The sequence below is a fragment of the Malania oleifera genome, chromosome 1, assembly GCF_029873635.1.
Source record: "Malania oleifera isolate guangnan ecotype guangnan chromosome 1, ASM2987363v1, whole genome shotgun sequence".
NCBI classification, from domain to species: Eukaryota; Viridiplantae; Streptophyta; class Magnoliopsida; order Santalales; family Ximeniaceae; genus Malania; species Malania oleifera.
The window spans coordinates 132,730,172-132,758,026 of NC_080417.1; the positions used below are offsets into that span (position 1 = coordinate 132,730,172).

Consider the following 27,855-nt stretch of genomic DNA (forward strand, 5'->3'; position numbering starts at 1 on the left):
ATCCTTGTTGTTCTAAGAAGGTTGAGTATTTGCAGCGGAACATAATTGAAGATGGTTTGAGGCAGTCAGAATGATACTTTGCGGAGGAAGCAACTTATTGCAAAGGCGGCTAGGGTTTCGGATGAGACTTTATGGGGTTGACAGTGAAATTGTGTTGGCATGGAGCATTTGCCATTGCATTATACTATATTTGGACAACTGTTGGTTAGGTTGGCTTCTCTTAGGTTATACATGGAATACACCCAAATTTTAGTGTATGGGAGTGGAGGTCAAGAGTCCCAAGACTTAGGTGTTAGAGATAGAGCTAACCTTGAGTTGAAAAAATGAGATCTAGTTTGGCCCCAAAAATGACTAGGGTTAAATGGGCCTCCTTTGAATTCCCAAACTTCTAACCCACGTAATCAAGGTAATCAGCCCAATACAAACTATTGGAAGGGCTTGTATAATTCCATTACAATTGATTCTCATTTGGAAGAGGAGCTAACTTTGCCTTTTTGCAATATTCAGGTACGATGCCATATCCATTTTGCAAACAAGGGGAAATGATACTCCTACTTATCAGTACAGGGTGAATTTTGGAAGGCAAATTTCGACTAGGACTGGTGATTTAGATAGGTGATTTCAGTGGATGTTTCTTTGCTTTTGCTAAGGGAGGCTTGAGAATGAGAACTTGAATAGGAAGTTGTCATTAGGTGACTGTTGGGGGGTAGGGGTTTACTGAGGTCAAGGAAGTGTGTCTGGATGATACCTGAAGGTGTGTCATCAATGTGGGGTATAAGTTGATTAGGAAGGTAAGGAAATATGAGTGTTTGTGCATGCTAGGTGGGCAAGTGAGGTAATTCTGATGGGACAATGAACCTGTAGGTATACTGTGTTATGGAATATCTGAATATTCTGAGATGACAGAAGGAAAAATGGGGTGATGTCTTGGATAAGGTTGGTCATGACGTTCGTGAATTCGTAGATGATGGAGGTGTACTTTTGGTGAGATTCGGGAGCAATGTGGTTATGTTTATGAATAATCTTATTTACTTTGGGGTATCTTGTATGTTCCAACATCTCAGTTGGAAGGTTTAGATGGTATTTCAATATTCGAGGAGGATGGAGTGGGTAAAGAGCAGCAGTCTAAGAACTGGATTTTGCCAACTCCCGTAGATGAGGTTAATGGGAAGGGCTTAGAATCTCAAAAGTTGCTGGATGAGTTGGGTTTCAGGCTATCCGTTCCTCGAGGTAGCAGAGTTTTCTTTGATGGGTTAGAAGGAAGTCCAAGATGTCAGTGTGAGTTGGCAAATTTGAAATGCGAATTACAATAGGAAGGATTTAGGGGGTGGGGGGGAGGTTTCTTATTTGGATTGTTTGTTTATTTCCTTGTTTTGTTTTCTCTTGAGAATTATTTGTCATCTTTTAGGTTGTAAATCCTTTTTCTTCTCTCATTATATCTTCTTTTAGTAATTGACAAAACTTAATTTAAAAGGATGTGTGGAGTTTGGGTAGTATCAACTTGTAGGGTTGATGCTTTATGATTTTTTAAGAACTCTCACTGCTTCAAGACTGGACATTGATTGGGCAAATCGAATAATTCCACATTTCATGACTAGGGACATCCATGAGATACGTCATTTAAGACTTAGGTTAAATCATCGTCGTTTAGAATTTCAGACCAGTTCACTTTGCGTTAGCTTTGGAATAGTGTTGTTTTATGGACCTCACTTTGCTTTTGGGAATGTTGCTTGGGTTTGTAGAAAGGTTGAAGAATGCTACTGAAACATATGGATAATGGTCCTATGGATATATAAAATATATGTATTTCATTTTTGTCTATTTTTCAGGTGCATGGCATCTCACTATATAATTATATGTGCATTATTTGGATCAATTGCACTTATAAAATCTTGAAATTAACTTATGCACTTAATGTCCTAATTTTTTCACACACAGCCGGTCCTAAGCCCGGGTAATGGAGGAGGGTTGCGTTAGGTAGCTAACAGTCAGCATAAAATTTGCCAGATCACTATGATATGAATCCTTACCAAATATTTGTTGGGACGTCCCCTACGAGCGACGCGTTGCTTTTGTACCACTCAGGTGTAGCGAAAAGTGGGCGGTGAGGGTAGGTTAGGTCGTCGACCCAAAGCAACGTGTTGTGTCAGCGCCCGGGTACAGTGTCAAATATGCGAGGGTTCCTGCATCATTTTGGACATGAGTTGGTAAAGACGTTAGTTCAGGATAGTAGGATTAGATTAGCAATTTGGAAAACAAGGACACTTATGGGTAAAAGCATGGAAATTGTGGACACAATGATCAGAAGAAGAATTAATATAATTTGCCTTCAAGAAACTAAGTGAGTGGGGGAGAAAGTTAAAGAAATTGATAAATCAAGATTTAAACTTTAGTACATTGTAAAAGAAAAACATAAGAATGAAGTAGGAATTATTATAGACAAAAACTTAAAAGATGGTGTTGTTGATGTAAATAAGGTAGGGGTTAGAATTATAAAAATCAAGATGGTATTAGGACTAGAGATGATAAATATCGTTAGTGCTTATGCTCCTCAAGTCGGCTTAGCAGAAAATCCTAAGAGACAATTTTGGGAAGATATGGATAGTATTTTACAAGGCATACCAGGGACTGAGAAAATATTTATAGGAGATATGAATGGACCCATTGGAAGGGATAATAAAAATTATGAGAGGATACATAGAGGATATGGAGACAAAAATGAGTCTGGGGAGATGATTTTAGACTTCGCTATGTCATATAATTTTAGTATGATGAGTACTTGCTTTAAGAAGAGAGAAGAACACTTAATAACCTTTAAAAGTGGACAGAATATAAGTCAAATAGATTTTTTTTTTTTTAAACTAGGAGGGTAGATCGTTTATCATGCAAGGATTGTAAAGTTATTCCAAGTGAAAGCCTAACCACACAACATAGAGTCATGGTGTTAGAAATATGTATTAAAAAATGGAAGAAAAATGATAAAATAAACCAGTGTAAGAGAACTAGGTGGTGGAACCTAAAAGGAGAAAATATAATAAAATTTAAAGATAAAATGATCAAAGATGGGGATTGGACTATAGAGGATGGGATAGATACAAATACTCTTTGGAGTAGATTAGCTAGCTCTATTAAAATGATAGCAAAAGAGATTTTAAGTGAATCAAGGGGAAGGTTCTCGAATAGCAAAGAAAGTTGGTGGTGGGATAAAAATGTACAAAAAGTCGCAAATACAAAACGAATTTGGTATAAAACGTGGCAAAAATGTAGAAATAGGGCTAACTTTGAAAAGTATAAGAAGACGAGAAAAGATGCAAAAAAGGCTATAAGTGAAGCTAAATACAAATCATTTAATAGTTTGTACGATAGATTAGATATAAAAGAAGGGGAAAGAGATATATTTAAACTTGCTAAAGCTAGAGAAAGGAAGAGTAAGGACTTAGGAAATGTAAAATGTATAAAAAGTGAGGGTGATATTGTCTTGGTTAAGGACGAAGATATTAAAGAAAGATAGTGAAGTTACTTTAATAAGTTGTTTAAGGAAAACCAAATAGAAGGCTTGAACTTAGAATTGTCAAAGAAGGAAAAGACTAAAAATATGAGATTTATTCGCGAAATTTGAGTTAACGAAGTTAAGTTTGCACTAAAAAAGATGAAAAATAGGAAAGCTATGGGACCAGATAACATTCCAATTGATGTTTGGAAATGCTTTGGTTATCATGGAATTATATGGTTAACGAATTTATTTAATACAATTATAAAAACTAAGAAAATGCCAAATGAATGGAGGAAAAGCACTTTAATACCTATATACAAAAATAATGGAGATATTCAAAATTGTAATAACTATCGTGGAATTAAAGTTATGAATCATATAATGAAACTATGAGAAAGGGTAGTTGAACAAAGATTAAGGTTAGAAATGAAAGTCTCATAAAATCAATTTGGTTTTATGCCTGGGAGATCTAACACAGAAGCTATATATCTTTTAAGAAGATTAATGGAAAAATTTTGGGAAAAGAAGAGGGACTTGCATATGATATTTATTGACCTTGAGAAAGCATATGATTGGATACTTAGGGAAGTTCTATGGTGGGTTTTAGAAGAAAAAGGGCGTATATAGTAGCTATACTGATGTCATTAAGGATATGTACGATGGAGTAATGACTAGTTTAAGGACTATAGATGGAGAAACTAGAGAATTTCCAATCACCATAGGTGTACATCAAGGATTTGCTTTGAGTCCTTATCATTTTTCTTTAGTGCTAGAGCAACTGACTAAGAGTATTCAAAAGGAGGTATCATGGTGTATGTTGTTTGCAGATGATATTGTATTAATTGATGAAACTAGTGACGGAGTAGAGGCCGAGTTAGAATTATGGAGGGAAGTTTTGGAATCTAGAGACTTAAGGATAAGTAGAAATAAGACAGAATATATTGAATGTAATTTTAGTAATGATGGGAGGAATATTGGAGACAAAGTTAAACTTGATGAAGAAATAAATAACACTTGTAGATTTTGATACCTTGGATCTATTATGCAAGCTGAAGGAGAAAATGAAGATGATGTAATGCATAGAGTTAAAGCAGGTTGGGTAAAATGGAGAAGTGCTTCAAGTGTGCTTTGTGATCGTAGAATACCCTTAAAATTAAAAGGGTAGTTTTATAGGACAGCTATAAGACTAGCTATGGTATATGGATCGGAATGTTGGGCGACGAAGAAACATAATATCCAAAAAGTAAAAGTTGCGAGATGAGAATACTTAAATGGATGAGTAGTATAACCTTGAAAGATAAATTAAGGAATGAACATATTTGCGGTAAGTTTGGTGTAGCTTCTATAGAAGATAAGATAAGGGAGGGACGACTCAGATGGTATGGACACTTGCAATGTAGGCCACATAGTGCACCAATGAGGAAGAGTGAGTTAGTTACTGTGGGGGGCAGTAGGAGTAGGGGTAGACATAAAATTACTTGGGAGGAGATAGTGAGTAAGGATTTAATAGACTTGAATCTGTCAAAAGAAATGGTCCATAATCGCATAAATTGGTAGAAATGGATTCATATACCCAACCCCACCTAGTGGGTCCTAAGGCTTGGTTTTGTTGTTGTGTTGTACTTTAATGCCTCGTGTGTGTGTGTCCATGCAATTGTCTACTTTAATATCTTGTTATTCAATTTTGGATACATTGGCACATTTGAAAATATTTGATTCAGAAATTATTTGCATGATTTATTGAGAAAAAGAGAAGTGAAATTGAATTATGGATCAGGATCCTCTAGTGTTTATGGTCCTTTCTATCTCGCCGAACACTTTTTCTCTTGCAAATACAAAGGAGGTTGTGGCCCCATCTCAACTGCTGAAGGAAAGATAATAAATGATTCAAATTTCAATGACTCTAGTTTGAGTTACCATAGAGTATCCATTTCCTCTAATTATGAGACCTGACAATTTTGTGAGCTTGAATGTTAGCCTTTTAATGTTTTTTGAGTCAGCTAATTTAAATGGAAATCGGGTATGAGAAGGTGATTCGAGTTGTATTTACACTAAATTGGTTTCCTTCACCTTCTGATCAACCTTGCATTCTACCTGTTGTGATATTGTTCATTTGTGGTTGTTTCTAGCTCCAACTTCAATGCCATTGTGTGTTCTTGGAGACTAGCTTTGTGAAGTTGATTTTTAGCATATTTATAATGCTTACTTTCCATTATTGCGCTAGTTTTGTAAATCAGTTTAGTTTGTGGTTTAAATTCAAGACTGGTGTTTTATTTTTATTTTTGTTTGTTTTGCAATTGTTTTCTTATAAAATTTAGTGATAGCATTTGGCATTGTGTCAACTCTGTTCAGGTGTCTTGTCTTTTGGAGAATTGGGATGAGAAGTCTGTTTCTGCTGTGAAGCTAATTAGTGAATATGTCCTGTATCCCCTTTTGCTCGACTGCCTCATTGATGGGTAAGGCTTTAAACTTTTAGTTGCCTGTTTCTACATTTGGCCTTTCTTACTGTTATGAATTGGATGCTTGTTTGTGATACTATATTTTGTGCTTCCCACTTGCATCCTTGTTACTAGTTACTACAAATATTTAAGTTGAAATGGGATGGAAAGTGTTGCCCAAGGTAGCATCAATTGGCCTGCATGGTGGAGGTTGTGCTGTGGTTACAGCTACACTTAAAATGCATTGCTTGGGTTACCATAGTTTAAAAGATTTGCATAGCACTCTCACTATTAACTATAGTTTTTGGTGTAGCAACATGTGCTCAGTCCTACAGACAAAATATAGAACGTGGTAAGTTTTCCACAGAATACACAAATTATATTGAAGGGAAAGAGTGAAAAGAAAAAAATCATTTACCATAATCATGAGATGCCCTGTTGATAGAGAGCCAAACAACCACCACCACCACCACCAAGCCTTAAGTCCCATTTATCTGGCATCAGCTATAGGAAGTTAAGAGTCCTTCTATGACATTCCTTGCAGTCTAGGGTAATATTCACAAAGAGTGTATTTTCAAATCCTTATCTCAAACCAAGTTATATTCGTCTATCATTCCCCTTCCTACTGCCTTCTGTAACAACTAAATCACCCCTTCTCACTGGAGTAATCTATGTTGCATCAGCTTGAAACAATCTTTACCGCATTTCCCTTATCTTTTATTCATTTGTTTATTTATTTTGATAAAGAAAGAATTGTATTAAAGAGATAAGAATGCACATCAAAAAATTAGAAAGAGAAAGGAAAAGAGAAAAAGAAAAGACAGGGAGAGTAAGAAATCCTCCCTTCACATCAATAGAAGCTAGTTACAAAGAATGCAACCTAAACAAAGAACCAAACTCAATGTAACAGAGGGCCAACAAATCCTGCTGTGAGTCTTCTAGAGAAACATGATGAAAAAAACCTATTTGCTGACACCCACAGTGACACAAGATAACTTTACTCCAAAGAAAATTGTTAGTAGTAGCCACACCTTTGAATATTTAGTGTTGCTTTCCAACCAAACACAGCAAATAATAGCCTTAATGGTACAACACCTTAAAGCTTTCCTATCCTTTCCTTTGCCAAAACCCCTAAAAGTAATGGTATAAAAGGCCTTCAAAGTGTATGGACAGACCCAATTTTCACCAAATATACCGAATAACTTATTCCAAATGGCCAATGTGAATGAACAGTGAAGAAAGAGATGTGCACAAGTTTCTGCACTCATGCAAAGGATACAAATGTCAGGAGACGTGACCTTATTGGGTCTTTCCTTCTTGAGCAAATCATTGGTATTAGTTCTTTCGAGTATCACTGTCCAAATGAAAGCTTTTATTTTTGAGGGAGCTTTAGCTTCCGAAAGTGAAGGATTGAAAGCAAAAGGATTCACAGTAGAATTACAAGTCAAGTAGGTGAAAAAAGATTATAAGAAAACTCCCCAGAAGGATTTAAAATCCAAACCCTATTATTATTCCCCAAATGAACTTGAAAAGAATCAAGAAACCTAGTCAAAAGAACCATCTTATTAATCTTTCTCTCATTTAGATTTCTCCCAAAATGGAAGTTGCAAGAATGCCCATCTTCTTGCAAAAGAAGAAAAAGCAGAATTTGGGGTGTCATGGAGATTTGATAAACGAAAAAGATGAGGGAAAATACTAGCCAAAGGCATCTCCCTTACCCAATGATTTCCCAAAAGCGAATACACTCCCCAATAACCACTGTGTAATGCACTTTAGGAAGGAAATAATCCTAAATTTGAGATACAAACTTCCAAGGACTCGAATAAGTATTGTTAATTCCCACTTTAGTGCCTCACCCATTTTGTAGCATTTCAATTTACTGCGAATTACCTTATGCCGAAGAGAATTAGGTTCTAAAGTAAAACACCATAAACATTTCCCCACCAAAGAGGTGGTTTTTGGTCACCAAGTTACCAAGACCCAAGCCTCCCTACCTCTTAGGCCTACTAACAGTCTTCCAATCTACAAGATGATCTCTACTACCTTCTCTCCAACTAGACCATAAGAAATCCCTCATTAATTTCTCAAGCCTCCTCGCTGATCTCATATGGATTCTAAAAGGAGAAAGGTAATACAAAGGGATAGAAGATAGACAAGCATGGATAAGGGTAATACAACCCTCTAAAGTAAAGAACACTTCTTTCCACCCGTCCAGTCTCTTAGCCACTCTATAAAAAACAAGGTTCCAAAAAGATTCAGCATTGGGGTTACCACCAAGGGGGGCACCTAAATAAGTAATAGGCCAAGTCAAAACAGCAGCAAAAGAATCCATATTAATACCTAGACCCACCAGACCATTCTTAGAGAAATTAATTTTCAGTGTGGACACTTTCTCAAACACCTGTAAGATAGTCAACAAATTAAAGAAGCAGATTATGTTATTGGGTAGGAAGAGAATAGTATCATCTGCGAACTAAAATGAGAAATGATACAATTCTCATAACCTACCTTAATCTCCTCCACCAACCTCTATCTACCACTCTCTCAATCATCCTACTCAAAACATCAACTACGATAGTAAAGAGAAAGGGAGAAAGAGGATGTCCCTGTGTTAGACCCTTGGACGCACGAAACCAAGACTTGACTGCGCTTTTTACAAAGGCAGAAAAGACTACAAAAGATAGACTCCTTCCAATCTTTTTCCTCCACTCAGGCTGAAACTTTTTGTAGCCATAATCTTGTCCTAGAAGCTCCAATTCACCCTATCATAACCTTTCTCAAAATCCAATTTCTATTCCTAGGAACATCATCTTCAACCACCTCATTAGCTATCAAGGCAGCATCTAGGATCTGTCTGTTACCTGTAAAAGGACTTTGGCTAGGCGAGTTAGCATCCTCCAGAACAGTAGCCATCTTATAGACATTAGTTATGAAGCTAATAGGTCTAGAGTCCTTGACTTTAACCACACCATTTTTTTGGGGACCAAGGTTATAAAAGTGGAATATAAACTCCTCCCCACCACTCCATTGTGAAAGAATTCAAGAAAAATTCTGAGAAGGTCTCCCTTCAAGGTCTCCTAACTATCTTGAAAGAAAGCCATGGTAAAACCATCTGGCCTAGGAGCCTTTTTTCTATCCATTTCAAAATCAAGCTTTTAATCTCCTCTTCCTCAATGGTCTTTCTAGCCAAGCAACTTTATTAATTATTACTTGATATAGGACACCAATCCAGCCCCTCAATCATAACCGTACCCTCGTCCCTCCTTTAAAAGTGATTCCTGTAAAATTCAGTAATCATGCCATCCATGTGGTTAAAATCCCTAATAGCCTTGTCCCTATCATTCTCAACTTCTCTAATCATGTTCCGTCTTCTCCTACTAGTCGCTACCCTATGGAAAAGCCTAGAATTACAATCCCCATTCCTGATCAAATTCATTCTAGATTTTTTTCTCCAACTCATCTCTTTCTCTAAAGACAACTTTTTTTGAACTCGTTAGACAATTTGACTCGTCTATCAACACTTGAAATACTTTTTCTTCCTAAATCTTTTGATATTCTTGAACTTAAAGATTGTCCTGCACTTCTACTTCTAGTTAATAATGACTGAAAATTGATTTTAACATTTCCTCCTTGGTCTTGAATAATACTTGTAGCAATAGTCTTTTGAACACTTTGAACTTTTTCTTCAGTATTTTCATTAAGATTATCAAATTCCCATTCTCCCCTAGTTTTCTCATGCCAAAGAAGTTTCTTTGGTTGAGAAACTAATGGGGTTCTTTCATTATTAGCTTTGAAGTAAAAGAGTTTCTCCTTTTGGACTTTCTTTGATTGCATTTGGAAATATTGTTGATGTTGTTACTTTGTAATAAATTCTATAAATCATTTCTAAATTTGAAGACCTACTATCCATATTGTAATCCTTTGTTTGGATATCTAATGTTAATAATTTGTATATGGATTCATCATGAAGATTGACTCTTATGTTTGGATAACATTCAAAATAAATTGGTCCTTCTGCAATATTTGACTCTAGCATTCCTAATAATGAATCATTTGAACTCATGATGTCTGGCATCTCGAAGTAAGATGCAGATTGGCTTATTAAGACTGGCTCTTATAAAAGGAAATAGTCCTACTTGTACCATTCCTATATGAATTCTATCATATTTTGATCTAAAGGCTTTTAAATCTTCTAAATTTATGAGTCTCTTTTGTTGTCTAGCTTCATTTGTTACTAATGAAATGGACTTATTAACAATTTTGCCAAGGTATTCTTCATTGACTTCTAATGAACCCTTTTGTTTAATAATTTGTGATTCTCTAATGTTAATAATTTGTATATGGATTCATCATGAAGATTGGCTCTTATGTTTGGAAAACATTCAAAATAAATTGGTCCTTCTGCAATATTTGACTCAAGCATTCCTAATAATGAATCATTGAACTCATGATATTTGGCATCTTGAAGTAAGATGCAGACTGGCTTATCAAGACCGGCTCTTGTAAGAGGAAATAGTCCTACTTGGACCATTCCTATGTGAATTCTTTCATATTTTGATCTAAAGGCTTCTAAATCTTCTAAACTTATGAGTCTCTTTTTTGCTGTCTAGCTTCATTTGTTACTAATGAAATGGACTTATTAACAATTTTGACAAGGTTTTCTTCATTGACTTCTAATGAACCCTTTTGTTTAATAATTTGTGATTTTGTTAGAGTCGTCTTCCAAATTTTTTTGGCTCTTGTCTTGGTAAATCTTTACCATTCCAGTTTGCTAATCTTTTCTCAATTTTTCCTAGTGAAATTTGAATTTCTTTTTTGTTTGATCGTTTGCTTGAAGTAGATTCTTTTTGTTCCATTTTTACTTCCTTTAAAAACTTTCATGTTCTTTTAATATTTTGAACCAACCTATCCATAATACTTCTTTATTTTTCTAACCATTAACAGCCTCAAGCTGGAGCATATATATCATATGCGCCTAGCTTGTTACAAATGAATAATATGCAAAATGACTAAATAACCATTAACAACCTCAAGTTGGAGCATATATATCATATGCTCCTAGCTTGTTACAAATGAATTTCACACGAGCACCTCCCAAGGATTTAGTGAACAAATCTACAAGTTGAAACTTAGACTTCACATGAGTGGTTGTAATGAGCTTCTGTACAAGTTTCTCTCCAATAAAGTGGCAAACAACTTCAATGCGTTTTGATCGCTTATGGAGGATGGGTTGGAGGCAATATGAATAGCAGCTCGATTATCTCAACTCTATAGGCTGAGAATGTGGAAAACTTAGTTCTTTCAATATGTTCTTCAGCCAAACAAGTTCACATGTAGCGCGCCATAGTCCTATACTCTAACTCAGCACTTGACCTGGCAACCATAGTTTGTTTCTTACTTTTCCAAGACACCAAATTACCACCAACAAAGATATAATACCCGGTTGTGAATCTTCAATCAGATTGTGATCCGGCCCAATCAGCATCTATATATCCCTCTAAATATGAGTGTGACCCCGATCCTAATATAAGAGATCTCTCCCTGATGCACCTTTGAGATATCTCAAAATGCGAATTACTGCATCCTAGTGACTTGTTCTGGAGAATCAAGAAACTGACTCACGACACTTGTTGCAAAGGATATGTCTGGTCGAGTGACTATGAGATAATTCAACTTTCTAACAAATCCCGGCACTAATCTGTTTTAGGCAACAAATCACCCATATATGACATTAACTTACTATTGGGATCCATGGGTGTATCAACAGGTTTGGATCCCAACAGCCCCACCTTATCTAAAAGATCAAGAACATATTTCCTTTGTGGCAAGACAGTACTCGTACGAGATCTTGATACTTCTACACCCAAGAAGTACTTCAATGGGCCCAAGTCTTTGGTTTGAAACCTAATCCGTAGAAAATGCTTTAGTTCCTAGATGCCACGTTCGTCATCATTAGTGATCACAATGTTGTCCACATATACTCTAAGAAAAATACTACATGACGGAGTATGACGATAAAATACAGAGTGATCTACTGCACACTGATGAAGGCCAAACTCAAGTACTACAACACTAAAACGGTCAAACCATGCTCTTGGAGAGTTTTTTTAATCCATGCAATGACTTCTTGAGCCGACATACTAAGCCTGATTCCCCTTAAGCAACAAACCTAGGGGGTTGCTCCATATATACCTCCTCACGAAAATCACCATGTAGGAAAGCATTCTTCACATCTAACTAATGTAAATGCCAATGACAAGTGGTGGCTAAATAAAATGAACAAATGTATTGAGGCAAGTTTAGCAACCAGGGAGAATGTGTTTGAATAATCCAAACCATACACCTGAGTATACCCTTTAGCAACAAAGGGGCCTTCAGACGAGCCACAGAATCATCAGGATTGACTTTCACATTGTACACCCAGCGACAACCAACCACAAACTTATCAGGAGAAAGAGGTACCAAATATAATGTATCATTATCATGTAGTGCACTCATCTCTTCAACCATTGTCGTCCTCCATCTAGAATGGGATAGGGCTTCAAAAATAGATTTTGGAAGAGCGACAAAAGACAAAGTACTAACAAAATAGTAATAAGAGGGTAACAAGAAATCATAACAAACAAAATTAGAGATCGGATGTTGGGTACAAGTGCATTTATCTTTACAAACAGCTATTGGAAGATCAACATCAAGAGAAATAAGATCATCCGATGAGGGAACTAGAGGCGCAGTAGTAAAAGCTAGAAAAGGCACTTCCCCCTTGAGTCACCGTGTGTATACCTGCAAATTGGGATGATTCAAGCGATGAGAAGGACTCAAACTGGATGAAAATGTTGGAGGATTGGGCACAGATACTAGGTTTGGATCTAGAAGGCAAGGTAGAGCAAGAGACTCATCAAGGTCAACAGAAGTCAAGGAATCAGAGTAGTATGGTGTAGACTCAAACAAGGTGATATCAACAGAGACAAAGAATCGATGCAAAGTAAGACTATAACATCGATATCCCTTTTGAGTATAGGAATAGCCTAAAAAAAAATACATTTGATAGCACGAGCATCCAACTTATCCATTCTTGTAGATAACTGATGGACAAAGGGCACACAACCAAATATATGAGGAGGAAGGGAGAACAATGGAGCCTTAGGAAAGATAACTGAATATGGAATTTTACCACCAAGGACAGAGGATGGCATTTAATTGATGAGGGAGCAAGTTGTGAGCACAACATGATACAGTAGGGTACGAGTGACTTCAAGAATATGTCTGTTTTTCCTCTTTGCAACTCCATTTTTTTTGTGGAGTGTGGGCACAAGAGGACTGATGGATCATACTAGAGTTAGTCATGTGAGAATTGAATTGGGTACTGAAGTACTACTTAGCATTATCACTACGAAATATCTTGACTGACATGTCAAATTGAGTCTTTATTTGGGAATAAAAAGAAAAAAGATATCAAAAAACTTGGAAGGATCTTTCATTTAATATAACCAAGTCATCCTAGAGTAGTCATCAACAAATGTAACAAAGTATTGAAACCCCAACTTTGATGTCACATGAGTAGGACCCCAAATATTAGAATGGACAAGCATAAAAGGACTAACCACCCGTTTGTGGACCTGGGGAACAAAGGGAACACGATGATGCTTGCCTTATTGATAGGACTCACACTTAAGATTATACACATAACTCAATGTAGGAACAAGCTGTTTCAACTTTTCCAAGGACAGATGACCAAGACGACAATAGATTTGAAGTGGTGTAGCTGAGACTGTGCAAGCAATGGGTGGAGAAGCTGAATCAAAGTAGTAAAGTCCACGAGCCTCATGTCCTATGCCAATTGTCTTTCGCGTCTTTAGATCCTAAATAACCACAGAATCAGGAAGGAATGTGATAGAACAATTTAGTGACTTTGTAAGCTTACTAACAAACATAAGATTGAAAGGAGATTTAAGAATGTATAAAGCAGAAGAAAGAGAGATAGAAGGAGTAGGATTTACTGTTCCTATCCCCTTAACAACAATAGTGGACCCATCAACAAGGGTAGCTTGAGGGAGATTTTTAGGATATTAGAGATTAGAAAAGAAGTTGGTTGCACCTGTTATATGATCAGTGGTAGCATAATTGATAATCCAAGGACTAGTGGGAAGGATACTAGATGACATGCAGACTATAGGATTACCTTTCTGGGCAAAAGAAGCAATGTGATAAGATGCTTGTTGAGACAATTGATGTAGTAGAAACTTGGAATACTCCTCCTTTGATATAGTCATAGTACGCAGTTCACTCAATCAAGTGACTAGCGACGCAATCATACTTTTTGGATTTGCAAACGCCATCCAACATTCACAAACTCAGATAAATGATCAGAAGATTATTGCTGGAACAATTGGAAAACCACGAACAAGGTGACCCACCATGAACAAGCCATGGATTAATCAGTACGAGTCTGCGATAGCACCAAGAAACTCACACACAGCCCCAAGAAAGCAACACTTAGCACTGGAACAATTGGAGAGGTGAACCACCGAAACTACCATGAACAAATCACCAACAACCTCAGATGCAGTCCCAAGAAAGCAACACTTCGACAACCTCACACACAAAAAAGAAAAGGTGCTTATGAGCACTGCCTCAGCCACTACCTCAAGAAGGTCACCAATTGTTAGAAATGGTGTAGTCCCGAGAGAGGGGGGGGGGGTGAATTGGGTATTTAAAAATTTTAAGCAAATAATTAAACAATTTTAACCACGATTTGAGCAAGTGTTGAATAAAACCCAGATTTTACAAGGTTTGGCTATACCCATCTACGTCTTTGCCTTAAGAAAACCACTTGAGGATTTCATTATCCACTCCTTTCAATAGGCGGAGCCACCTCCCTCCTTCACTTAACGGAGAAACCTTTACAATCTCTCATTACAGGCGAAGATACCTTTACAATCCCTCCTTGTAGGCGGAAATACCTCTCCAAGTAATATCCCCTTGCTTGGCACGATTCACACCCGAACCGTTGTTTGTAGAAAGAAAAATAGAAGTTGTACAATGAATGCTCCTTGATTGAGCGAATGAGTAAAATTGAAACACAAATCTAATACTCTCCCAAATGCATATGAATGAAGCTCAAAGGAGACTTTAGAAGGTGAGCACTTGAAGGATAAACGAAGAAACTACAAAGTGCTTGAGAAAGATTTACAACAAAGGAACAAAAACTTGGATTTTTATGATAAATGTGTATCTCTCTTTTTCTCCTTGTTAAAACAAGTTAGAGACCTTGTATTTATAGCCAAAATGACCTACTAGCCATTTTATGACCGTTGGGGGTTGAAAATAATTGTTTATTTTGAAAACTAGCCGTTTTCTAGCCGTTATGCCGCTTTTCCCGAGAGGTTCGGTTGACCGAGGTGTAGGTCGGTTCGATTGGATTTTGGGTCTGCGATTTTCGGTTGCTTGGATTCTGAGTTTTTCGCTGTGGACACCCTTCAGTATTCCATGCATAACTTTTTCTAGAAAACTCCAAATGGGGCGTTCTTGGTATCAAAAGAAAGCTAAGAGAAAATCCCACAACTTTCATGTTGAACATTTTCTAAGATGAGAACTAATTGATCGAGAAAATTGCTCTTCAATGCGGCGGAAGGAACATGAAGAGAATTTTGGAAAACTTGTTTTGGGGTTTTCATTCCAAAACTTTGACATAATTTTTGCGCATTTGTAAAATGATTTTCAACGCTTTGAAACAATTTCTTTTGTACATCTTAAAAATGATTTTCAATGGAATATAGAGTGCCTAGGGTCCAACTAAGGTCGCCTATGAGCTTCTTCACATAATCAATGAAAGTGTACTTACATAGGTCCTATTTGAAAAATACATGAAATAAATTGTTTAAATTCTTCAAGCTTGGACTTCATGAGTTTCATAAATATCTTCATAGCCTTCAAGCTTGGTCTTAATATGCTCCATTTTTATGGCTCATCGTCTTGTACGCTTCATGGCTTTCCAATTTGAATCTGTTATTGTGCTTTCTCAAAGGTCATTCCTATGAACATACTCAAAGCACAAATGAGATGTTGTAGTTTGTCATTATCAAAATGAGACAGGACTCAAAAAGTCAACACCAATGACTCTTACTAACACTGCACAACAACTAACAAATTACAATGAGTGCATTGTACAACAAAGATTGGATCTTGGAGCAAAAAACACATGCCCATCAGCTTGATATTTTGGTACATGGAAGGGATTAGAATAGTGAATCAAAAAACATGGCAAATCCAACTGTTTTAGACCCAATAAACTCATTAACAATTGATAAAAAGCTTCACAAAGCATCAAACAACCATTCCTTGGGTGCCGCACTGCCACGGATGAGGTGAACAACTCACCGATGGATATAGAACTGCCACAGCCTCACAACTGAACATATGAATGCTTCCATGGCTCCAAAAAACTCACATAGAAGCCTTCACAAGCCTTGAACAAATGTTAATGGAATGTCGTAAGTGCATAGTCGGAAAAGGTTGAATTTTTTAGCAAAAAACTGATCTAACAGCTTGATAATATAGTCTAGAGAAGGAATCAGGCAGAGGGGGGAAAAAAAAAGAGAACAGAAAAAGGTGGCCAGAAATTCACTCATGCACTGGCGTGTGGGGTCGTCCCTGCAGGCATTTAGTCGGGCCGTGGGGGCTCCTCCAGCAATGGGATTTTTTGGGGTGAGCCGTCCGCCGGGGGGTTCAATTTATGGGTGTATGGTTGGTTTTGTGAAATAATATGGGATAGATGTGAATTTAGGAAGGACAGCTGGGGGAATAGTGTTTTCCTGCGACGGCTGGGGAGAGTAAGGGTTAGTTTGGATCATGCTCTGATACCATATTTGAGTAATTAGGTAAAATGAAAGACCTAAACTCAATGATAGGTCTCTCCTTCTATGTATAATATATGTAAGTATGGTGGGAATGACCATAATACCCTTACTAACTCACACTTATCACTAACAAAACTCTTAACATATAATAATAACAATAATAATTCTAAAGAGTAAATAACCATTTATTCAACCACCGGTTTGACCCACTGGTCCAACTGATCCAACCAACCCAGAGGCTTCACCAGGTCAATCATTGGTCCGGGTTTTAAAACTATGATGTATATTAAGCTTTAACACTTCCCCGCATGTGTAGCTTGAAAGCACGTGGAGAGAAACACACAATAAATAACACCAATGATAAGGAGCACAATAATTTTTAAAGACCACACAATAAACGTAGGGAACAAGACTAGAACCCAAGACCTCCTCGTAACCAACTCTGATACCATTTTAGATTGTCACTTTTTACCTAAAAGCTTAAGCTATTAGGTTGTGGGCCAACCATAGTCTTAATTTTCCGTGAAATTCTCGAAATTTATGATTTCCATCGCTCTCGAAATTGAAATGGCAGTTGTTTTCCGTTTTACATAATTTGCATTGAAATTTTAGCGAAACTTATTGAAATTTAATCTATAGAACAAAACTTCATCAGAATTCAACTAAGAGATTTAGGAATTAAGTGAAATTTCACTTTTAATTGATTTATTTATTGAAACAAAAAGATTGTTACAAGGGCTTTTGACATTATATTAAAAAATAAACTTACAACACCATTTTTTATTGAACCATCCATGTCTATATTATCATTATTGTAGAATAAATAATATTTAAATGATTTTTGTATTAACTGAATATGTTTAATGCACATTATCTTACAAGTATGTTTGATACACAAATTATATTACAATTTTTCTATCTCATGCACAACATAGGTGTATTTAACTTATAATATATTAGTCCTGAAAACTTATATTATTACGTCAATTAACCATTTCTAAAGTTTCATAATAGAATTCCATGCTTTACTACTGATTTCCATTATTCAAATCGAAATCGAAATTTTTGTCGAAATTGAAATTTAAGACCTTGGGGCCAAGAATGTATATCAAGCTTTAACATGGATGAAGTGAAATGTGCTGGTTTGGAAAAAAGATACATTATTTGATTTCACTTCTCTTTGGTGTGTGGGGCGAGGGAATTTTAAGAGGGTGAGTTTTTTGATATTGTTCCTTCGTGTTTTTTTTTTCTCTGGATTTTACAGACTTTGTTAAGGTGATGGCTTGTTTACCTAGATGTATTCTTATTCTATAAATGAAATCTTCTTTTATAATTATATATATATATATATATATATATATAGTTTGTAAAATGTGCCATTAATGATTGTGCATGAAAGATGGCTATATTTCATTTTAAATTAATACCTCAAATTTGTCATCTTGAAGGGAAAAACATGGCTAAATATATGTATTTTTTATTTTAATTATGTTAGTTTATCATTGCTATGTTGTATTCTCCTTTTTCTTTTCTTTTCTTTTTTCCCAAAATTGAAGTATAGCCTCATTGGTAACTCATTGCGTCTGTGTTGTGATTCGGTGCTAGTGCTTCCAAGCTTTCTTGTACTTGTACTTGAGCAGTATGTTTTCAGCTTAAGTCTTCATAGCATTGACAAGAAAAATGCTTGAATTTTCGTGGATGTTGCTACTTCCTGTGATTTGCTTTGCTGCCGAGTGGTGTTTCTTGCATCACTTTGGTGTTTGGAGAATGGTTTGTTTAGGCATGCTTCTCTAGAAGGCTTATAGTGGGATTGGATTGCTTTGCTTCATCATAGTTACCCTATAATTATTTTCCTTTCTCTTTTGTTGTTTTCCTTTTGTTTCTAGTGCATATCTTTTCCCTCGTTTAATTTATAAAATTTTTATTTTCTTGTCTATGTTTTACTTTTCCCTTTTTTAATACAAATCTTTGTTTATAATGATGCTTCATAATATTGGACGAAGTTAAGAATCATTGTATACGAAGACCTAAAAGATGGTGTTATAAATGTTAAAAGAGGAGGAAATAGGATCATAGAATCAAGGTGGTCTTGGGAAAAAATATAATCAATTTCATTATTGCTTATGCTTCTTAAATAGGCTTTGCAAAAAACCTTAAAAACAAATTTTCAGAAGATGTGGATAATATTATACAAGGGAATAAGAAAATATACAATGAAGCTAATTCTCCAAATGTGCTAATAGTTAGAAGAATAAGTGTGTGACCGAAGCCAATAAGAATCATCTAGGCCTGGAAGATGGATCCGAATAGGGTCAAGACGTGGGAGGTAGGATTGGTTTCGAAGCACGTGGATTGCAATCCAAGGTATGTAAGGCCTGGTGGTAAGACCCATTTGAGCAACTATTGGAGAATTGAGCTTGCTCCCATGAGGGAGACGATATCTGTTCAAAAGGGAGCAGTTGGAACTCACAAGTGAGGGGGAGATTGTTGAGAATTCCACTTGTGAGTTTGTCCCTCATTGCGAAAATTGAGTGGAATAAGGGATCCACTTTTTTTTACATGAAATGAATATATCCATATATCTCTTTCTGTTTTCTACTCACAAAAGCCCATATCCTTTCCTTTCTATCAATCTCGGTTCTTCACCACTTGGGGCTTGTTCGTTCATTAACAAGCAAAAGGGGGACATGGTGAAATTGGTAGACATTATGCACTTTAAGCTTATTGGGTCTTGGGCCCAAACCATGTATATAAGCATCCATATTCCACTCTATATTTCCAATGTGGGACAAACTCACAAGCATAGTCTTAAATTTCCATGAAATTGTCAAAATTTCCATCGAAATTTCCGATTTCCATCACCTTCGAAATCGAAATGGCAGTCGATTTCCGTCTTGCATAATTTCCTTTGAAATCTCAGCGAATCATTCGAAATTTATCGAAATCTTGAAATTTTAGCGAAACTTGTCGAAATTTTAACTATATGATGAAATTTCATCAAAATTCAAATGAGAAATTTAGAAGTGAAGTGAAATTTCTATCTTAATTTATTTTATTCATTTTATCGAAACAAAAGATTATTACAAGTGCTTTTGAAATTATATGAAAAAACAAACTTATAGTAACATTTTATTTAACCATTCATGTCTAAACTATCATTATTTGTATACTAAATAATATTTAAACGATTTATGAATTTTATTTGTATTAATTGAATATGTTGAATGTACATCTTACAAATTTGTTTGATACACATACTATTTTACAAGTTTTCCACCTCCTACAAAACATAGATGTATTTAATTTGTAATATATTAGTCCTAAAACTTATATTATTATGTTTGTTAACCATTTCTAAAGTTTCACAAAGAATTCCATGCTTTATTACTAATTTCCGTTATTTTTTCAAATCGAAATCGAAATCGAAATTTCTTTTGAAATTTCCGTACTTTTGGAGCTTCGAAATTTGAGTCAAAATCGAAATTTAAGACCTTGCTCACAAGTGGAATTCTCAACAATCTCCCCCTCACTTGTGAGTTCCAACTGTTCCCACTTGAACGGAAATCATCTCTCTCACGGGAGTAAGTCCAATTCTCCAACAGTTGGTCAAGTGGTCTTACCACTGAGCCTTACGTGCCTTGGATAGTCGAATTGCATTCGACGTGCCTAAGTGGGTTAGGACATGTTTATAAATGTCAACCGTGCTTATTTGGTTGGTTGTGCTTAAGAGGCTTAATACCAATAATGTGTTGTAGAATAGGAGACCTTTGAAGCCACTTTCCCTAGGTTTGTGTTTTATATGCTTTAGCAGTTCAAAAACAGCTTCTCACTTGTTTTTGACTTGTGGTTTTGCTTGGAAAATACAGAACAAGATTTTTGGTTTATAAGGAGAAAGTTGGGTTCGCATGGAGTTTATAGTCTAGACAATGTTACATTTTTTCCTTGATAAAGAAATAATTGTATTAAAAAACAAGAGAGAGTTCCACAAAAGAGGAAAATAAAAACAAAGAGAACAAGATATCATAAATTACCAAAAAAAAAAAAAAGAAAAAGAAAACAATTACAAGACAACTCCATGAAGCAAAGCCAACCAATCCTACTTTAAGTCTTCTGGAGGAATGTGTCAAAAGAAGTCATTTTCCAAATTCCACAGTTACACAAGAAACACCACTCTACCGCAAAGAAAGTTAATAGAAGTAGCCACACCCTTAAAAATTGGCGCATTCTTCTCCAACCAAACACACCGAATGATCACCGTAATAGTGCACCCTGACAAAGATTTTCTCTTCTTCCCTTAACAAAAGCTGCTAAACATTACAAAAAAGCTGTCAAAGTGGAGGGGCAGACAAGAAGACCAAACAACTGATCTCAAAAAGCCCAAGCAGAGGAACAATGTAAAAACACATGTAAATCAGTGACCTCACTCCTAAAGCAAATGACACAAGTGTGAGGCATCAACGGGGCCTTATCTTCCGTTCAAAAGCAAGTCATTGGTATTGGTTTTCTCAAGAATATCAATCCAAGTAAAAAAGCCTTTATTTTCTAAAGGTACCTTAGCTTTCCAAATCAAAGAATAAAGGGCAAAAGCACTAGGATCATGAATCGAACGAGAAGAAAAAAGAAAGACTCGCAAGAATATTCCCCAAAAGAATTGAACACATCAATAAGGCTAACTCGTTAGTCTCTCTCATTATGATTCATTACAAAAATGAAAGTCCAAGGAATGCCCATCCTCTTGCCAAAGAAGGAAAGCATAAATAGGGGTTTCATGAAGAGTAGACAATAAAAAAAAGAGAGGATATGCAAGCACCAGAAGTACCTCCCCAACCCGACTAAATGGGTTGGATATTAAAGTAGGAATTAATATCACTTATTTCCAGTTTATGTCTTATATTTATCATTCTTTCCTTCCTAATGCTTGGGAAATGTTACCTTTTGCTCCCGCTTTTCAAACATAAATAAATATTTAAATTTTACTATTTCGATGGGCCTTTTTGTGCCCTGATTTCTCATTTGTTCTGTTTGATGTGGTTTTGAGCTAGGTCTGGGAACAAAATTTATATGTACCATATTGGGTAGGGCTGTTCATAGTTTGGGTATCTGAATCGAACCTGTGTTTGCCAAGATGAACCAATCCCCCTTCGTTCAAAGATTTTTTGAACCAAAAATGAATTGAATACTTTGGTTAATCAATAGTGTGGTTAATTAACAGTTCTGTTCGGATATCTAATCCAATCCGAATGTGACTATATTGCACGTGAAAAAATTATAAACATTGATATTTTAGATAAAAGAGTGTACAACTAGAGATAAAGTCGAAGAAAAAAAATTATTATTCAACAATACTAACCTTGTGTCTTAATTTTTAATCTTAAGACATTATATATATTATTATAAATGAATATATATCGGTTTGGGTTGGATAGCCGTCGGTTTAGGATCAAGAAAAAAAAAAATCAAACCAAGAATGAACAACAACAAAAACAAGCCTTACATCCCACTAGGTGGGATTGGTTATATGAATCCTTTTCTGCCAATTCACCCGATCAAGAGCACTTTTCTACGTCAATTCAAGGGCTATAAGATCCTGATCCTTTCTCACTACCACATTCTAGGTTATTTTTGGTCTATCCCTATTCCTTGTACAACCACTAATAATAAGTAACTCATTTCTCCTCATTGGAGCACTACTTGGCCTATGCTAAGTCGCCATTCTCTTATCTTATCTTCTTTTAGATCCATGCTTACCTTATTGCAAGTATGTTCGTTCCATAATTTATCTTTTAAAGTTACACCACTCATCCACCTTGGCATTTGCATTTCTACAACTTTTACTTTTTGGATATGTTGTTTCTTAGTAGCCCAATATTCTGATTCATATAGCATGGTTGGTCTTATGGTTGTCCCATGAAACTTACCCTTTAATTTTAAGGGTATTCTATGATCACATAGCACATTAGCGCACTTGAAGCACTACTCCATTTTAGCCAATGTGCTTTAATTCTATATATTACATCCTCTTTCATCTCATCCTCCGCTTGCATGATAGATCCAAGGTATTGAAATCTATTGGAGCTATTGATTTCTTGATTATCAGCTTTTATCTTATCTCCAATATTCCCACTTACTTGGTTAAAGTTACATTTCATATATTCTGTCTTATTTCTACTTATTCTAAAACATCTAGACTCTAAAAAAATTTTCTTCGTAGTTCTAACTTATATTCTACTCCATTTCCACTTTCATCAATTAAAACAATATGCAAACAACATATACCAAGGGATCTCATTTTGGATATTCCTAGTGAGTTCTTCAATTAGTAAAGAAAAAGATGTGGATTCAAAGTAGAAACTCTGATGTACCCTTATTGTGGTTTGAAATTCTATGGATCTTTTCCTTCAATCCTAACATTGGTCATTACCTTATTATACATATCCTTGATGACATCAATATTTTTATTGAATACTCCCTTCTTTTCCAAACCCACCAAAGGACTTCCCTAGGCACTCTTTCGTATGCTTTCTCTAGGGCTATAAAAACCGTATGTAAATCTCTCTACTTTTACCTAAACTTTCTATCAACCTTCTTAGAAGATGGATAGCTTCATTTTTGACTTCTTAGGCATAAAACCAAATTGATTGTGTGTGACTCTGGTTTCTAACCTTGTTCTTCGTTCAATTTCGATTTCCCATAGTTTCATGTTGTAATGCCCCAACTCGAAACGTGGGCTCGGGGTGCAACTAAAGTGATGTTTGTGTACCTGATACCATAATCATTTAACAATAATGCTGCAGAAGTAATGAAACATTTTCCATACATACATTATTAGAGTTCTAAGTTTGTTCATTCATAAAGGTTTCCATGCATCCATATAACAATCCGACCAAAACTAGACAACTAGTTCGGTCCATACGACCATAATACAAGCTACGAGTCTGACAACATAACTTACATACGGCAGAGTTCTTACAGACACTCTAAAAAAGGAACTAATCTAACTTTCACCCCCTGATCCTGCTAAGCACGATACCTGTAGTTTCCTGAAAAGATGATTTGTGTATTGGGGTAAGACACTTCTTAGTAAGGGTGATCAAGTTAATATCAGTGTGTGGGTAGCATGCTTTTAGTGCTTACAGAAAACATTCATTCCTCATAATCCGAAAATAGCTGTCTTAACATCATACATATACATTTGGAAATACTCTTTTTGTTTTCCTGACATAAACACTTCTTCATTTCATAACATCATCATTTACATAAATGTACAGATATGCATAAAAGACACTTCTTGGGACTAACGCCATCTATAAACCCCCATGGTCAGGGTTGTGCTGACCGAAGGCTGGACTAAGCCTGGGGTGATCAACCTAGACAAAGTCAACATTCATCTGCGTCATAACTCCGACTACGCAGGCATCTACAACGTACTTGCATGCCTCGATTGCCCTACTGTGTACTGAAAGTCTGGCCTTCCAGGTATGGTACACCCTCTATCGAGGCTAATCGGCATAGACTACCACACCACTCTTGCAGTACAGTGTGGCGCACATGGTCACATATATAAATCCTAGTAACGGTATCGTGCTCTTGACATAATGGTGCATCAGGGTTCCTAAAGCATATCGTGTAATTTAAGTAATAAAACCATATTTCATAATCATTTCATATAAAACCTAACATGTAACTTCCGACCCTTGACCGTCATATCATACTTGGCTCACAGCCGTTAAACATATACCTGGCCCTCACAGCCGTAAACATCATCCTATATTTTCGTAAGCAGTTTCAGTATATTTCACAGACAGTTCAGTATTTCACAAACATTCATCATTTCAGTTATAACATAATACATACATACTATTCACCTGCCACACAATCTCCTGTACTTTAAACATAACCCGTAGGCAACCATGGAAACATAGTATTTATGGTTTAAAAACATAAAATAGGCCTTCCCACCGTTTATTTGTACTTAAAGTAGGATACCATATATCCTAGGTTTGAAAAATGACCTTTTGAACGGTCGGTTTTTGAAACCTCAACTGAAAATATAAATACACCTACTCCATAAACATTTCGTACGGTTCAAAATCATTAAAAAGCTGACTTAACTAAATTCCCTTACCTATTTCTTGAAAAACAACCTGAGACGCTCGAAAACCGAACCCTAGCTTTTTCTCAAGTTCGAGAATCCGCTCCTCTAGACTCGTAGATATTCACTCCCTGATCCTCGTGGTAACTTCCGATCGTTGAAACGAGCAACGATCGGCGAAAGATCGAAGTGAGAGAGAGAGAGTGGGCATGGGTTCTAGAGAGAGAGAGAGAGAGTTATATAAAAAAAATACATAACTTATCTCTTAAGTAACTAAAATATCTCCTCCAAGATATTTATTATTATATTTATTTATTTATTATTTTATTTTATTTTATATATATATATATATATATATATTGTTCGGGTTACTACTTTCTCCCATTTCGTCCTCAAAATTTGCTGACCGACTCCCATTATATCCATTAGATTACTATTGATCTGCTGGGCCGACTTTAGTAAGAGCCGGTGGCCATCCACATAGTAGCCCCGTCCCAAGTTTATTACCTACCTTCACTTATGGTAGAGGAATACCGTGGTTACATACCATGTCTTAGGAGATTATAATATTCATACAAAACTCTCCCAGAGACCATATATACTCTAAACATGAACAAAACATTCATACATAAAACCACTTACCTATTGCTTTACTTATCTGACTAGCTCTGAGCGTCTCTAAAAAGATGAGGATACTTCTGACATATCTCTGACTCTTACTCCCATGAGGCTTCCTCTACTACGTGATGACGCCACAATACTTTTACTAGAGGAATATTTTTCGTACGTAACTCCTGCTCTCTATGATCTAGGATCTGAATTGGTATCTCCTCACATACTAACGTGTCTTCGAGTTCCAACGACTCGTAATTGATCACATGTGAAGGATCTGGTATATACCTCCCAAGTATGGACACGTGGAACACGTTGGGAATCCTAGACAATGCGGAAGGTAATGCTATCCTGTATGCCACCGAACCGACTCTTTCCAGAATCTCGAATGAAATGACGTACCTAGTGCTTAGCTTGCCCTTCCTACCAAACCTCTTCACTCGTTTCATCGGAGTAATTCTCAAGAATATAGCATCACCTACCTCGAACTCTAGCTCCCGTCGGCATGTATCTACGTAGCTCTTCTGCTGATTCTGAGCTGCTCTGATTATCTTCTTGATAAGCTCGACCTTTGCAGAAGTCTGCTGAATCAGTTTCAGTTCCAAAATCTGCCGCTCGCCCACCTCATCCCAGTATAACGGAGACCGACACCGGCGACCATACAAAGCGTCATATGGTGCCATTTCTATACTGACCTGATAACTGTTGTTGTAGGCAAACTCAACTAATGGAAGATATCTAATCCAACTGCTACCGAAATCCCGTACGCACGCCCATAACATATCTTCTAATATCTGGATAGTCCTCTCTGACTAACCATCCGTTTGTGGGTGGAATGCAGTATTGAATGTGAGTTGCGATCCTAAAGCATCCTGCAAACTCTTTCAGAAATGAGTGGTAAATTGTGGGTCTCGATTTGAAACGACAGAAACCGGGATGTCGTGGAGTCGTACAATCTCTTGTACATATAGCTCTGCCAGCCTATTCATGGAATAACTGACTTTCACTGTGACAAAATGGGCTGTCTTTGTCAATCTGTCAACCACAACCCAAATCGCATTTTGTCCGTGGAGCGCTGATGGCAACCCCATGACAAAATCCATGGAGATGTGCTTCCACCTCCATTTAAGAATAAGGAGTGGTTGCAACGATCCCGCTGGCCTCTGGTGTTCTGCTTTAATCTACTGACATGTCAAGCACTTCTCTACGAAATGCGCAATCTCTCTTTTCATGTTAGACCACCAGAAAGTACTGTGTAGAGCGAACGATGTGCCTCATCTAGAATGACCCTCTTAATCTCGGCGTCATTCGGTACGCAAATCCTGGTGTGGAATCTTAATACCCCATCATCTGAGATATTGAAATTCGACTTTAAACCATCCTGAACCCCTTCCATAACCTCTACTAGTTCTGCGTCATCCTTCTAAGCAACTTTGATTCTCTCCTACAAAGTTGGTTAAATAATTAAACTGGCAATGAACGCCCGTGGATCCTTGTCCACCAACTCCACTCCCAGCCTCTCCAGATCCATCATGATCTGATTCTGTACCACAATTGCTGAAATCGACATACTCACTGACTTCCGACTCAATGCATCAGCTACCACATTAACTTTTCCTAGGTGGTAACTATTGGTGTAGTCATAGTCTTTAATCAACTCAAGCCATCTGCGTTGCCTCATATTCAATTCCTTATGGGAGAAAAAGTATTTGAGACTTATGATCCGTAAAAATCTTGCACCTTTCACTGTATAGGTAGTACCACCAGATTTTTAATGCAAAAATCACAGTTGCTAACTCTAAGTCATGCGTAGGGTAGTTCTTCTCGTACTCCTTGAGTTGGCGAGAAACATAAGTGATAACTTTACCCTGTTGCATCAAAACACACTCGAGCCCTTTCTGGGATGCGTCACTATAAATCACGTAATCACCATCCCCTGATGGAATGGTCAACATTGGGGCTGTGACTAGACGTTGCTTCAACTCCTGAAAACTTTGCTCACACTCATTAGTCCAATCAAACCTGCTGTTCTTTTTCGTAAGCTGTGTCAAAAGACCCGACATCCTAGAAAAAACCCTCGATAAATCGGCGAGAGTACCTTGCCAGACCCAAGAAACTTTTAATCTCATGTATGTTTTTCGGTTTCGCCCAGTTTACTATTGCCTCTACTTTGCTCGGGTCTACTGATATTCCTTCCTGGGACACCACATGTCCTAGAAATGCAACCTGTTCTAGTTAGAATTTGCATTTCTTGAATTTAGCAAATAACCTCTTCTCTTTGAGTACTTGAAGTTCTAGCCTCAAATGAGTCTCATGCTCTGCAGAACTCCTCGAATAAATCAGGATGTCATTAAGGAACAC

The 27,855-nt window shown here is 36.6% G+C and overlaps 1 protein-coding gene across 1 annotated transcript in view; it reads left to right on the forward strand.

Annotated features, from left to right (window-relative positions):
- The window catches only part of LOC131157945 (uncharacterized), a 145,254-nt gene that overhangs the window by 43,323 nt on the left and 74,076 nt on the right, over positions 1-27,855 (forward strand). The window contains exon 5 of the mRNA XM_058112416.1: positions 5,846-5,949. Within this exon, the coding sequence (XP_057968399.1) occupies positions 5,846-5,949 (104 nt within the window). The remainder of the gene's footprint in view (positions 1-5,845; positions 5,950-27,855) is intronic.